The 16161-nt window shown below is 33.2% G+C and overlaps 1 protein-coding gene across 9 annotated transcripts in view; it reads right to left on the bottom strand.

The window, feature by feature from the left end:
* LOC114335612 (inositol 1,4,5-trisphosphate receptor) overlaps nt 1-15900 on the bottom strand; it is a 258085-nt gene extending 242185 nt beyond the window's left edge. For 3 of the 9 annotated variants that reach the window (XM_050641298.1, XM_050641300.1, XM_050641297.1), the window contains exons 1-2: nt 15711-15899; nt 14767-14945 (exon numbers count right to left, since the gene is read on the bottom strand). In XM_050641298.1, coding sequence (XP_050497255.1) covers nt 14767-14858 — 92 coding nt within the window. In that variant the 5' untranslated portion in view covers nt 14859-14945; nt 15711-15899. Of the gene's footprint in view, nt 1-14766; nt 14989-15046; nt 15190-15710 lie in introns of those variants that run through there. The other 6 variants (XM_050641301.1, XM_050641299.1, XM_050641294.1 and 3 more) reach the window with 5 other exon arrangements.
* Between the last annotated feature and the right edge of the window lie 261 nt (nt 15901-16161).

Raw genomic sequence — 16161 nt, 5'->3', positions numbered from 1 at the left:
TCAGCTATAAACTTCAACAGTTTTCTACAGAGAAAGACTGACAGCTGGAAAAATTCAGAAGAAGTTTACCAGTGGTGTATGTAATACAGTCTAATACATCAAGCACCTAGTCAGTATAGTATATGGCTTAACACCCCATGTGGGGTTTCGCCGCTTTCGCTTTCTACACTGTGGGCCGAAATAAAGGAGTACATTTTTAGTTGAAAATAACTTTTTTGTTTTACGGGCGATTTAATTTCTTTTTGCAGGGCTAATAGCCTAACATGTCCTTAACAGGACTGCACATTTGGAAGTAAAAATAACATACAGGGTCGGACTTATAAAAAAAATTATGTAACGGTGCATTTGAGCTCGTTGCAAATGAAAACTGTCTTAGCTAAAATTGAACTGATATGCTCTTTTGGTAGGTTAACTATGCAGAACACTTCAGTAAAAGAGAAATTTTTCAAAATTACCGAATTCGCAAAGTATAATTTTTTTATTAAATTAGGAAAATATAACATTTTACCAAATAACACATTTATGAAAACAGTTTAATAATTTTAAAACTTAGACTAAAATATTATGAATGTGGCCGCCATTATTGTTTACCACTTCTTGAAGTCGTCTGCGTCATAAATTGATAGCCCTATTTATTACACCCTCTTCAAAATTGTTCCTAACAAACTGCATTCGTTCTTTGAGCTGTTCGATGGTTTCAAATTATTGTCCGTCATACAATTTTTGTTCGAAAATTCCCCAAATTTAATAGTCAACCGGATTTAATTATGGGCTGTTAGGTGGCCACATCTCTGGCTCAATATAGTCCGGGCAATTTGCACTCAAGAATATCCTTGTATTGTGTGAAATGTGCGAAGGAGCACCATCCTGCTGGAAAATGTAATCATAACATACTTCTTCAATTTCAGGTAATAGGTGCTGCAAGATTTGTTCTTGATATGTTTTTGAATTAAGTTTTACCCCGGCATCAATAAAAATCAGACGATATTTTCCCAAGATGGATACTGCAACAGACACCATTACACCTTTTGAGAAATGACCTTTTTCAATTAAAAGATGCTCTAGAGGAATTTCTCTCTTAAATTGTACGTCAGAATACATCCTATAATTTGGGGTATATATAAATGTCAAACAAATTAAATGGCAACCTAAGCAGTCACGGCTTACTAAGTAAAATTGACACATTTGAGCGTTTGAGAAATTCTTAAGATATTTAACAAAAATTACTATTAATATGAGGTAAAAACGATGAAAAAGATGTAATTTAGTGTTAAGAGGGTTTAGTTCTGGTGAACATATTAGAAAAGTACTCGAATACGATTTCCTAATTTAAGTAAAAAATGGTATTTTACAAATTCGGGATTTTTTAAAATTTTATGGGGAAGGCGTTCTCTGAACATTATTTAAATAAAAAAATGATATTTTGTGAATCCGGCAATTAAAAAAAATCCTTTTTACTGAAGTGTTCTGGATAGTAAACCTACCAAAGGAGCATATTAGTTCAATTTTAGCTAAGACAGTTTTCATTTGCAACGAGCTCAAATGCACCGTTACATATTTTTTTTATAAGTCCGACCCTGTACGTTATTCTTGCTTCCAAATTTGCAGTCATGTTGAGGACATGTTAAGCTATTAGCCCTGCGAAAAGAAATTAAATCGCCCAAAAAACAAAAAAGTTATTTTCAACTAAAAAATGTACTCCTTTATTTCGGCCCACAGTGTAGATCCATTTTACGGGGCAGATCAGTCCCCATGGTCATTGTATTTGTTCACTAATATGTCTCCATTTCGTCCGGTCTATTGCCTTCTCTTTCCATTTAGTAATTCCTGCCCCTCTTAGGTCCTCCTCTACTTCAGTTAACCATTTCGATCTGGGTCGACCACGTCTCCTTTTTCCTCCTCGTTGCCACAATACCATAGCTTTTGATACTGATTCTGGTCCTTGTCTCCATATATGACCCAGCCATTTGGTTCTTTGTACTTTTATTTTCTTTACTATATCTTCACCATTTAATTCTTCTAAAATTTCTTTATTCGTTCTCCTTCTATACTCTTGTTCTTCGATTCTCACTGGACCCAGTATTGTCCTTATTATCTTCCGTTCATTTATCCTTAATTTCTCTTCTTCTTTTTTTGTCATAGTCATCGTTTCGGCTGCATACATCGTTATTGGTCTTATTATTGTTTTATATATAATCATTTTTGTTTGTTTGGTCAATATTTTACTCTTTAGTAGTTTTCTATTTGCTTGGTATACCCGGTTTGTAGCAGTTATTCTTTCTTCGATCTCCGTTTTTCTTACCCCTTTGTTGTTTATCATAACGCCCAGGTATTTAAATTTCTGTACTTCCTCGAATTTTTTATTTCCTATCCTTATCTCTCCGTTTTGTTCTACTTTTCCGAGTCTCATTAATTTTCTTTTCTTTTCATTAATTTTTAGTCCCATCTTCTTTCCCTCTTCTTCAGTCTCCATTAATAATTTTTTCATGATTTTTCGTGTTTTTTTACTATCGCTATATCATCTGCATAGGCGATTAGGAGGTAACCTGATGCTCTTAGGTTTCCCTTGTGGATCTTTCTTAACACAAAATCTACTGTCAGGTTAAATAGTGTTGCTGGCAGTGAGTCATCTTGTCTCACTCCTTTATTTATTTCGAATTTTTCTGTTTCCCCTTTTTGTGTTAGAATACTAATTTTTGATTTGTTCATTGACATTTTTATTGGATTTCTTAGTTTTTTACTTACTCCTTGATATTTTAGGGCTTTGATTATTTCCTTTCTTTTTATTGAGTCAAAGGCTTGTTCAAAGTCTATAAATAATATTTCTATTTCAGGTTGTATCGTAGACTTGTTTAACACAGTGTACAAAACAGGAAACATACCAAAACAATGGTTACTCTCAACCTTTTGTGCTATCCCTAAAAATACAAACGCTAAAGATTGCAGTGAATACAGAACAATATCATTAATAAGTCACATTCTCAAATTATTCTTGAAAATAATACATGGTCGTATAAATAAAAAACTAGAAGAAGGAATATATGATAGTCAGTTTGGGTTCAGAAACGGACTAGGAACCAGAGAGGCGTTATTTGCCTTTAATGTGTTAGCTCAAAGATGCATGGACATGAATGTGGATGTGCATGTTTGTTACGTTGATTTTGAGAAAGCTTTTGACAAAGTAAGACATGAAAAATTAGTCCAAATTCTAAAGACAAAAAACATAGACAAAAGGGACTTACGAATAATAACAAACCTTTACTGGAATCAAAGAGCACAAATTGTAATAGATAACGAACCCAGTCCAGAAATTGAAATCAGGAGAGGAGTTCGGCAGGGATGTATTATGTCTCCATTACTCTTTAATGCATATAGTGAAGCCATTTTTGAAGAAGCATTGCTATCTCAAAGTGAAGGAATAATAATTAACGGAAGATCTATTAACAACATAAGATATGCAGATAACACCATGATTATGGCAAGCTCTGCTGAACAACTCCAACTACTACTAAACAAAACAAACAATTTCTGTGAAGAATATGGGCTAAAAATGAATACAAAAAAGACCAAATACATGATAATAACTAAGAAAACAAACATACAAACAAGCATACATTTGGGAAATGTACCGATAGAAAGGGTTGATAAATACAAATACCTAGGAACCTGGATTTCAGAGAAAAATGAGCAAACAACAGAAATAAGGACCAGGATAGAAATAGCAAGAAATGCGTTTGTAAAAATGAAAACAGTTCTCTGCAACAAAGATCTTAGCTTAGAACTGAGAGTAAGAGCTTTGAGATGCTACGTGTTCTCGATACTACAATATGGACTTGAAAGCTGGACATTAAAGCAAGAACACATAAATAAGCTACAGTCATTTGAAATGTGGTGTTACAGAAGGATGCTTAGAATAACATGGACACAGAGGAAAACGAACACGGAAGTATTGCGAGAAATGGGTAAAGAATGCGAAATAATAAACACAATAAAAATAAGAAAGTTACAATATCTGGGACACGTAATGAGGGGACCGCGATATGAAATGCTAAGACTGATAATACAGGGGAAGATAAGAGGCGGAAGGAGTATAGGAAGAAGGATAGTGTCATGGTTAAAGAATTTAAGGGACTGGTTTAGATGCAGTTCTATAGAACTCTTTAGAGCAGCGGTGGACAGAGTAAAGATAGTGATGATGATATCCAACCTCCGATTAGGAGACGGCATTTGAAGAAGAAGAAGAAGATTTCAGGTTGATGTTCGTGTGCTTTTTCCATTATTTGTTTAATGGTATGTATTGCATCTGTTGTTGATCTGCCTTTTACGAAGCCACATTGGTATTGTCCTATATTTTTTGTTTCATCCGTTAACCTCTTTCGTATTATTGACGATAATATTTTATAGGCAACGTTTAATAGTGTAGTGTAATACCTCTGTAGTTCTTACACTCATGCTGGTCGCCTTTTTTATGGATCGTTATAATCTGTCCAATTTCCCACTCGTTCGGCATTGTCTCCTCTTTCCATATTTTTTTAATCAATTCATGTATTTTTTCATGCAGTATGTCCCCTCCGTATTTTTTTAGTTCTAGATTTATTCCGTCCTTACCAGGTGCCTTTCCATTATTCCCCTTTATTATAATGTTTTTTACTTCTTTTAATGTTGGTTCCTATGTGATCGTTTCTTCTTCGTCCTCGTCTTCTATTTCATCATTTATAACTGGTTCAATTAGTAATTCTTTAAAGTGACTTGTCCATATTTCTTTATATTCTTACTCTTCCTCTACAATTTTACCTTGTTTGTTTTTTATTCCTTTTAGTTTACCTTTGAATGTTCAATTGTTTTCTCTATTTCCTGAATCTTTAAATCTATCAATTGTCGTTTTTGTTTTCTGTTAATTTTTTTGCCCTCATTTCTCAGTAATTCGTAGTTTTCTCTGTCTACTGCCGTGTTCGTTCTTATCCATTTTAATCTCGCTTCCACCTTTTTTCCATAATTTTTTGACATCCGATATTGTACCATTCTTTTTTTCAAGCACCTAGTTATACAAGTAAATTATGTGAGATTTAAATTACGTATATCTACTAAAAATAGCATTATTAATGTATAGTGACTTATCCTCTTATCCTATACTTCACTCATGGACTTGAGCCCAGGGTTGCTTTTACTTGGGGGGTGAAAGCCACCCCTTATCGATGGTAAAAAACCATACCTTTAAAATAAGTCTGGAAATGGATAAACTGACTAATTCTAGGCAACTTTTGTTCTATAGAGTTTTTTCCAAGAAGGTTATTTTTAGAGAAAAAGAAGTGCTCGAGTTTTTGTTCTTTCATTTGTGGCTAATCTTTATATTTTTTACACTAAGACATTTTTTAAATACGTGCCTACATTTATTTTGTACCGGGTGTCCCAATAAGAATGGCTGTCGGCCATATCTCAGGAACCGTTTATAGTACAGCTTTGAGAAAAAAATATTTATAACAAAAGTTGCCTCGAGAAAAGCCTGGAAATTATTTTCATAATTGTATTTCCACCGCTAGAGGGCGTAATTGAATATCAAAAATTAAAAAAACAAAATTTTACAAAATTTACCTAATGAAAGGGCACTGGAAATCCAATCATCGTATTCTTCATAAAATTCTGCGCATATTTGATTTCACAAGTTTGAGTCCACCTTTGCAAATAAGAGGTGGAGGTGAGTGGAAACCTTCTTATGAAAAAATTTCTGTAAGTCCGGTTCTGCTAATGTTGCATAATTATTGGTCTTGTGTCTTGTTGAAAACAGCCTTTTTCGTCAATGTATGTGTCTTATTTTCGAAATAGCCCAATAAGTAATATGCAAGCTAGGAGGCGTTATTTAATTATTTTCAGAAATTTAGTTTTCTTTGGAAAATATTAAATACAAGTATGCATTTTTAATCCTGTATTACAAAATTAGAGTAAATTAGCAACATAATACCGAAAACCGCATGTTGATACCTTTTTTCTATCTCGAGATATCTTAAAAAATGTGTAAGTTTTAAACATAACTGTTACTGTCACTGGTAAACGAGGTTAAGGAAAAGTAGTGTGCTATGGAAAAAACAAATAAACATTTTCCAGATGTAAACGTATATAATTAATTAAAACAATAATAAGACAAACAACAATATAACAAAGAAATAAAAGCCACTACTTACTTATTCTTAGCGACTGCCTAAATGTTCAAATTGTTGCCCATCATTTTCGATGACAGGCAACCTCTGTTGCCTTTGTCATGAGTAGATTAAATAGCAACATATGTAACTGTTTTAGACTTTTATTTATGGGGACGGATTAAAGACCTTGTTTTTGCCGCTAGGCCCACTACGTGAGAAAACATGATCTAGAATCTATAGAGAATACGAAACACCATTCAAAGCATTGCAAAAGCAGAAATGGAGACTGCTGTTCAATCTACTCTTGAAAGAGTGAATGCTTGCATCGAAAATGATGGGCAACAATTTGAACATTTAGGTAGTCACTAAGTAAGTAGTTGCTTTTATTTCTTTGTTATATTTTATAGTGACGAGGGGAGACGTACGCAAGATGGCCGACGATATTGACGTAGAAATTGTCGGTCCTAATAATATCGAAAATACTAGTGAAAGAGTGATAAGTAAATACAGCCATTGCAAGAAAGACACAAAGAACTTCATAGAATGTGGAAAATGTAAGAATTTCATTCTGCTTGCCTAATCCAAGCGGCTACCCAAAAAAGTGCCAAATGTCGCCACGTTCCTACCTATGCAGCGGATGATTTTTGGAGCCACGAGAAACAGCTCTACGAGGTAATCATTAAGTTACTTGAGGAAAAAAATGAAATTCTTCACGAAAATCTTCGCCTTATGAGTGAAAAAGTTAAAAAGTTGGAAAAAAATCGAGAGGTTCTGGAATGTCAGGTTAGTGAACTCATACAGGAGCAAAAAACATCAACAGATATCCTTATCAACGCACATACGTCACGAACACCGAAGATAGCGACATCACAGCACAATGAAGACAGCAGTAATATTGACATTGACAGGGATATTCGTGGCTCACAAATAGACATTCCGTGAAGGTATCACAATCAGGCCAGCTGACAACTGTCACTCAAAAACCTAACCAAAACAGAATGTAACAAAAATATTCATTCCAAGTCGGAAGAAATCGAGGTTGGACGCTAGTACAACGCAAAAACCGGCCAAAAAACAACAATCGACCCAATCCAATTAAAGGAACGAGCATGAATGTATGTGCAGATCTTACAATGGCAACAAAACAATCGGCAATATTTGTATCTGGTTTTTTTCCAAAAACAGAGGCGCAACAGATACTCGATTTTCTAAAACACAAAGATCTGGACAATGAGGTAATATGTGACAAAATGAAGACTAAAACAGACAAATACAAAAGCTCTTTTAAACTCACTTTACCTGATAATAAAAAAGCAAATATAATGAGAGAAGATCTATGGCCAAATGGTACTATCATTAACCATTTTCTAAACCTACAGAGACGCTCTCTCAGAATAAATCACAGCGGCGTGGTGAACCCTCAAAATTGAGTGTTATACACTTAAACACTCAATCAATTGGCACCAGTATCAATGTATTAAATGTCGATCGGATAGCTCAGTGCGACTAGCGGCTGACCCGCACTTCACTTCGCCGTGAGGTACGAGAGTTCAAGCCCAGCCCAGGCCATCGGAAAACAAAAAGGCTAACGAGTCAGTATAAAATTCTAAATATGAATCTGGCGCTTAGACCTGAATATGCGGGCATCTGATCGACCTATGAGGGAGCAGTACGGCAAGGGATAAGGGCTTGCGGCTCGGTGATACTCCCCCATAGATCCCTACCGAAGGGCGTTGACGCCTAAGAACGGTGTATATATACACCTTGCATCTCAAAAGAATATGAACATTGCCTTGCTCTTTGCCTTACGGAGCATTTTAAAAAAATTTAAACTTGTATCTTCATTCTGTAGAGGTACCAATGAACATGGTGGAGCAGCTGTATATGTTCGAGATAAATATGCCAGTACAGCCAGGGAGGACATTATTAGTTTGTCTGAAAAATCAGTATTTGAATGTGCAGCAGCAGAAGTCCAGTTTAATAAAATTAAGATCGTTGTGCTATCAAACTATCAATTTACAGAACCGATTAACCACAGATTCTTATTGAGAAATTAGATGAAATATTGTCCGATCTGATTTGTAAAGATTGTATACTTTTTTTAACAGGAGATTTTAACTTAAATATACTCCAGGACGCAAAATGGCCAGGTATTTAAAAAAAAAATTTAAGCTCTTTTAATATAATTCCTTCAATAACAGAATTCACACGCATAGATGGTGCCAAAAAGTCGTGCATTGACAATATTTATACAAATATTGAAGCATTTACATTAAAAGTTTTCAACCCTCATACATCAGATCATTTGGCTCAGATAGTTAGATTTGAGATCGGTGGAGTGCCTTCGGTAAGTATTAAAAACGTCAGTTTAATGCAGAAAACAAACAACATTTCAAATTCTTGTTAAGTCAGGTGGATTGGTCAAATCTCTTTGCATGTCATTCTTCACAAATAGACAGCCAATGGAAGAATTTAAAAATATTATAGAGACATTATTTCAGCAATGTTTTCCTATAAAAAGATTTAATAGCAAAAATCCTAAAGAGAGTTGGACAAGTACACCAGAGGTTACTTCCTGTAAATCACGGCTGGATATTTTGTTCACTTTAAGTGCCAATAATGAGCTGTATCGAGAGGACTATAGGGCTGAAAAGCGTAGATATAATAAACTTTTGGTTGAGTCTCGAAAACACTTTTATCATAAAAGGTTGGAAACTAGTAATAACAAGTCTAAAGTTTCATGGCAAATAATCAAAGAAATTAAAGGGAACTCAAAAAGCTCCAATGTTCTGGGCTTACAAGGTGAGTCAAATGCTCTCTCCAATGAAATCAACACTTTTATGGCAAATGCAGCTATAAATGCAGTCAATAAAATCAAGCCAGTAGAAAACTTCAGCATTAATATCAGCACTGTCTCAAAAAGTATGTTTTTATTTTCTGTTTCTGAAACTGAAATTCTAAAAATAATTCAAAATCTAAAAAATAAACATAGCTCTGGTCATGATGGAATTTCCACAAATATCATTAAGTATGTTGCACATGAATTAAGTTATCCTCTAACTTACATTATAAATAATTCCTTCACATATGGCTACTTTCCGCAAAATTTAAAGATAGCTCTGGTGAAACCACTGCACAAGAAAGGTGATCCAACTAAAGTGGAAAATTATCGACCCATCAGTCTTCTCTCGTCCTTCTCTAAGATTTTTGAAAAAGCTATGTATAATAGACTTGAAAATTTCTTCAGGTCAAAAAATATTCTCAAACAAACACAGCATGGTTTCCTAAAGGGCAAATCAACTGATACAGCTATATTTGACTTTGTTACTAAAATACTTGAAAACTTAGAACTAAAAAACAAAACACTAGGAGCTTTTCTAGATCTGTCAAAAGCATTTGACAGTTTAGATCATCAAATACTGCTGATCAAAATTGACAAGTATGGAATAAGAGGCCCAGCTTTATGTTGGATATAGTCATTAACACAGGAAGGTCACAGAGAGTTTGTCTGGAAACTAATGGTGAGAGAACACTCTCAGAAGCACTGAATCTCGAGTTGGGGGTACCCCAGGGAAGTGTTCTTGGACCTTTTTTATTTCTTATATACATCAATGATCTTGCTGAATCTGTAACAGATGAATCATGTAGCCTTATTAATTTCGCAGATGACTCAAATTATCTGATTTGGGCCAAAACTGTTGAAGAGTTGCTCTTAAAAACAGGTGAAAATCTGGAGAGGGCTGAGAGATAGTTTGCTGGGAATAAATTATTGTTGAACTGTGATAAGACTGTTTTCATCTATTTTAGAACTATTCAGTCTCGAGGTCCGATCACGAATATGGTAAATATTCAATCATACCACATAGAAACATCCAACTCTGTCAAATTCCTGGGTATCTACATTGACCAATATCTGCAGTGGGATGTACACTTATTGCAGTTATGTAAAAAACTGAACTCTGCATGCTACTCAATAAGAGTGCTTAAAGAGTACTTACAGCAGGATACTCTTCTTACTGTTTATTATGCTAACTTTTATTCTCAACTACGTTATGGAATCATGTTCTGGGGAAATGCAGTGGCAACATCAGAGCTTCTTATCATTCAGAAAAAAGTAATACGGATTATTCTTGGGATGAAAATCAAGGACTCATGCAGGGGGAAATTTAAACTACTAAATATACTTACTTTTCCAGCCATCTACATTTATGAATGTTTAAAGTTTCTTTTTAAGAACCCTTCATTATTTAACCATTACATCCCCAATCATACCCATCACACAAGAGCTCTAAACCTAACTATCCCTAGACACAGGCTTACTCTAACAGAACGGAGTCCACTATATGCCTGTATCAAATTCCACAACGAGTTACCATCAGCATTAAAACATGAGATTCAATTTGGAAGATTTAAAAGAGAGTTATTTAAATATCTGGTCATTGTAGAACCATATACTGTGGTGGAATACTAGGAGTATTAGTTGTTTTTGTTTTTGTAACATGTAATGTGTAATTTTTAATTTTAATTATGATAATTGTTCTATGTATGTACTTTAGATTTATACAATCTCTTTTCTTTTTACTTTTACCTTTAATTGACGTTATTTTCTCAAATATGTAAAAATTTTATGTAAATAAAAATTATTCTATTCTATTCTATAGTGCTGTTTGTCTTATTGTTACGTATACATAAGATATTCGGAGCGGTCTGCGAGAAAGGAATATGGAGGCGTAGATATAACTTTGAACTGCAGAATATCTACAAGAATACGTTTGGTGGAAAAGATATTATCACTATAATTAAGCGAAACCGTCTGCAGTGGGCAGGACATGTAGCCCGGGCCCCTGAATTGAACATGATAAAAAAGATTCTGACAGCGCAACCCGTGGGAATGAGAAGACGGGGTAGACCAAAGCTGAGGTGGATGGACGGGGTAACACAGGATGCCGAGAAGATCGGAGTCGGCAACTAGAAAATGCAAGCAAGAGACAGAACAGAATGGCATAGAAAGCTTGAGAAGGTCGAGGCCCTCTAAGGGCTGTAGCACCAAGATGATGATGATGATGATGTCTTATTGTTGTTCTAATTAATTATATACGTTTACATCTGAAAAATGCTCCTTTGTTTTTTCCATAGCACACTACTTTTCCTTAACTTCATTTACTGGTGACATTTACAGTTGTTTAAAATTTACACGTTTCTTAAGATATCTCGAGATAGAAAAAAGGTAATGACATGCAGGTTTCGGTATTATGTTGCTAATTTGGTCTAATTTTGTAATACATGATTAAAAATGCAAACGTGTAATTAATATTTTCCAAAGAAAACTAGATTTAAATTATTATTATTAAATTAACTAAATTAAATAACGCCTACTAGCTGGCATATTACTTATTAGGCTATTTCAAAAATAAGACTCTTACATTGACGAAAAAGAGCTGTTTTCAACAAGACCAAGTATGCAAAATTCGATTTAGCAGAACCGGACTTACAGCCATTTTTTCATAAGAAGGTTCCCACTCATTAAACTTGTGAAATCAAATATGCGCAGTATTTTACGAAGAATATGATGATTGGATTTGTAGGTTAATTTTTGTAGGGGTGGAGTCTACTGTGTTCACATAATGGAGTTGAGTTTCTATAAGTCCAGTCTCATCGTGTAATATTTCGAATATTTAGAATGGAAATTTTGTAAGTTGCAAATTTTTGACTTTACATTTGATTATAATTTTTTCTGTCTTAATAATATATAGCTTAATTCTAGCTCTAACGGAGGTTCCACAACACCTGCCATTTTTACCCGTCAAATTAGCTTTGTTTTTATATCAACATAACTTACACTAGAATAATGAAATTACACTAAATTCAAATAAGACATGCAGTGCATGTAAATAAAGATTACAGTTGTTAAAGGTAAGCAAAACGTACCTACTCGTTCCATAATAACAGTATACTATTAACATCACGTTATCACTTTGTCTCTTTTCTCGATTATTAGATTTTATTGTTAGTGTAGAAACAGACGTTGAACTTAGCAAACTCGACACAACTCCGGTTTTATTTTTTTCTGGTATATCAAGGAGTGCTTATTATGAGCCATACTTTTTCTTAAAAGATTACGCCCCGGAATACCCATTTTCATCCCTTTAAAGGGGGTACTTTGTGGTTTTTGCGAAACGTAGTCCTTCCTGTATGTTTTTGCAAAAAATTCCTTAATAGAAATATGAAGAGGACTATATTTCCTACAATTTATTCCACGACAGCATATGTCTATCACCCACCGTTTAGCAGGGTTGGCGCCCCAAAGTTGACAAGTTTTTAAAAATTTTTAAAATTTAGGAAAAAATTTATTTTTCCCTAACTGTAATAGGAATCTAGAAGAAACCCTGCAGCAATTAATCACAAATAAGTGGCTGATTTTTTGGTATAGGTTTCATTCAAGGGCAATTGCCCATTTTTTAATTACAGGGTGTTATATTTCAAAAAAACTCCTTTTTATACCATCTGATCCGCTTATGCTAGCGTAAAAAACTTTCAGCGGTTACCCATGTACAAGTGTTATTTACAAATTTGTATAATGCACCCCCCTATTTTCCCCGGAACCACCCCAAAAAAAGGAGAATTAATAAAGAGACTATGCAAAAATTGATATTGGGCCACCAGGGATGTGCAATAACCATATACATTTATGAAAAACCCTATTGATGATGAAATATATGCCCATAAGTATGGGCAAAAAGTGAAAAAAAATTTTTTCTTTTCAACCCCCGTTTAATTTTTTTTTGGCTACAGCCTTTGTACCAGGAAATCACTTTTGGTGTCCATGCATGGGTAATAAGAATGTGCATAAAATAATATGCAGCATTTTAACAATAAAGGGGTGTGTGTGAAGGATTCCAAGAAAACCACTTTTTTTATTAATTCTCCTTTTTTGGGGTAGTTTCGGGAAAAATGGGGGTGCATTATATAAATTTGTAAATAACACTTGTACATGAGTAATCGCTAAAAGTCTTTTTACGCTAGCATAAACAGTTCAGATGGTATAAAAAGGAGCTTTTTTAAAATGTAACACCCTGTAATTAAAAAATGGGCAATTTCCCTGAAATGAAACCCATACCAAAAAATTAGCCACTTATTTGTGATTAATTGGTTTCTTCTTGATTCAGGTTACAGTTAGGGAAAAATAATTTTTTTTTAAAACATCTTTATTAAAAACTTGTCAACTTTGGGGCGCCACCCCCGCTAAATGGTGGGTGATAGACATATGCTATCGCGGAACAAATTGTAGGAAATATGGTCCTCTTCATATTTCTATGAAGAGGACTATATATTTCTATATATTTCAATTTTTTGCAAAAACGTACAGGAAGGGCTACGTTTCGCAAAAACCACAAATTACCCCCTTTAAAGGGATGAAAATAGGTGTTCTGGGGCAAAATCTTTTAAGAAAAAGTTAGTTTCATAATAATTATCCACTGCATGTCTCATACGAATAAACTATAGTGTTTTTTATTGCTTTTAAAATCAATTAATTTCTGGTGTAATCTAAAATTCAAATATAAAAATTATATCCTTGATGCTCTCATTTCTTAATCTAATTTAAAATTTCCTGTTTGTTCCTTCAGCAAATTCTTATCTAAAGTTTCTGTTGTTTCCTTGCAATTAAAATACAAAAGATGTACTTAAGTAAGTGTAGAGTAAATTTTTTATTGCATACTTTATTTTTATTAAAAATGTTGTGAGTTTCTATTAGTATTTTACAATCAATTGCTATTGTAATTATTTTTCCTCATTATTTCCAGAGATGCCATGCAATAATATATACAAAACAATTGCTATTTGTTTCATTTATATAATATCATAAATAAAAGATTGTTATATAATAGTATTTTTCAAACTTTACAATAAAATCGCATTGAAAATATATTTAATAGTATTTATATATGAATATATCTGTAAATTCAAATATGCACAACAATCTAATATTCAAATCAAGAACATACACTAACATACAGCAGTAGGTATGTATTAATAAGTTTAATATTCTTCTAAAACTTGAAGTAAATATTTAGATTCAGTAATAAACATAGAAAAAAATTGTAGCTGCAACAATTTTGATGTGCTTTGAAGCGTAGAGATAAATGTATCAAAATAAATAATCATATGACCAATCAGAAAAATCCAGGGCTGATGACCAGTACTAATAATGGTTAGAAACATATTAACAGATAATTACTAGTAGTGTTTACTCTATGTCAATCATTCATTGATGTTGTCAGTATTCCTCTGATTGATTTATTGACTGCATATAGTGTAACTACACTCTTTTAATTCACTTTTAAGCGAATTCACTTGGAGGACTGAATGAGAGGGTACAGTATTTCAAAAAGTTATCATTACAAGATACATTTTTACTTATAATACAAGCATTTCAATGCTTGTGACATGTGTAATGTATAGTACTGATGGTACCATTCAAACAAGTATGCAAAATTTGGGTTAGCAGTTCTTGTCTTGACTACCCTCACAATTTTTCAATTAAAAAATACTTGACTTAAAGGTAAATGTAAACACAGCATAGTCTAGGTGACAGGTGATCTTCAAAATAAAGTATTTTCAAAGTACTTACCCCAAGGTACTTAAAAATCCACAAACATTGCCTTCTGCATATAGGGAGACTATGTCCCCCATATGAAGAATACTTGAATTTCCCAGTTCCATGGTTTAAGTTATATTGGAGTTGGAATATCATAGAATCTTCATATTATTTAACTCCCATAAAGTGGTCTGGTAGATGTCGGACTAACACTAAAAATAAAATTAAAACAAAATATTTTACAATTAAAATAACATCTGTCAAGTGTCAAAGTGGACTGGTATTATTGTTTATATTAGATTAAAATAGAAACCTGGCAACCTGGTGATGTTTGGATTTTTCACAATTATAAATGAAATTGTAAACGATATTTTAATATTTGGACAATAACATTGTATGGTAAACGCGTATGGATTTACATTCCGAATAACCCCGACTTTATTTACTGATTAAAATTTACTTTTGCGTTGTTGTCGATTTCACACTTTATCCACGATATATTTTTATCAGTTTGAGTAGGGAGAATTTTACACTTCCCAGTCAGTTTACAATCTGAATGTTAATTTAAAGTAATAACATAATATACTGAATTAATAAATTAATTCCAAACAAAACAATACTAAAAGTTCTGCTTATTAGTTGTTTAGTTTAGATACATACATATTTTTTTTAGTTTTATAGCTAAAAAATTTGGGTTTTCTGAACATTATTTGACAATTATGGTATTCTTTTTTCTACTATTATTCAGTATAAATGTGATGCAATGGGTATTTAATGAATATAATATTATCTACCTTTGATTTAAATTACATTACATTTTTAAACACATCTAAGGGAAAAACTATGAAATTGGCAACATCGCAGCTGTCATTTCTATAGTTCGGAATCATTCGGGAAATGTGTGACCGAATGGAGATTATTTATAAATAAAAAAAAAACAAAAAGAGGTTATGTAAAAAAATAGCAAATCGACTTACCTTGAATGACACGAATATTTATTTTAAATGTTAATAATGTGCTACTACAGATTATTATTTTTGTAGTGCTCCACTCCTCTAATAACGGTTTTTCTAGACATGTTCTAGACTAAATACATGAGCATTTGAATTTATTGACAGAATTTCTTTTGATTTGAATCCAAGTCTGAGATTCTTGTTGCGCAGGTGCCACATGTAACCTACTACCTGTGCCTGTAATGTCCATTACAAATTGTTGACAAAATAAATTTTTTATTAGAATATGTTGAGAAGACGTCTTATGCCTTTATGTATTTGTTCTACTTTCCGCTTTTGATATTATGAATACCATTTTCAAGAAAAAATTGAAATATAAATTTGAAAAATTGAAATGCCTACCTATTCCTTTGCGATATTAGAAAGAAAATAGAGCTAGGTAGAGTAAAGTAAAGCAAAAACAAGAATCTGGATA

Source organism: Diabrotica virgifera, chromosome 10 (genome assembly GCF_917563875.1).
Source record: "Diabrotica virgifera virgifera chromosome 10, PGI_DIABVI_V3a".
Lineage (NCBI taxonomy): Eukaryota > Metazoa > Arthropoda > Insecta > Coleoptera > Chrysomelidae > Diabrotica > Diabrotica virgifera.
This window is presented reverse-complemented; position numbering and strand designations above follow the sequence as displayed.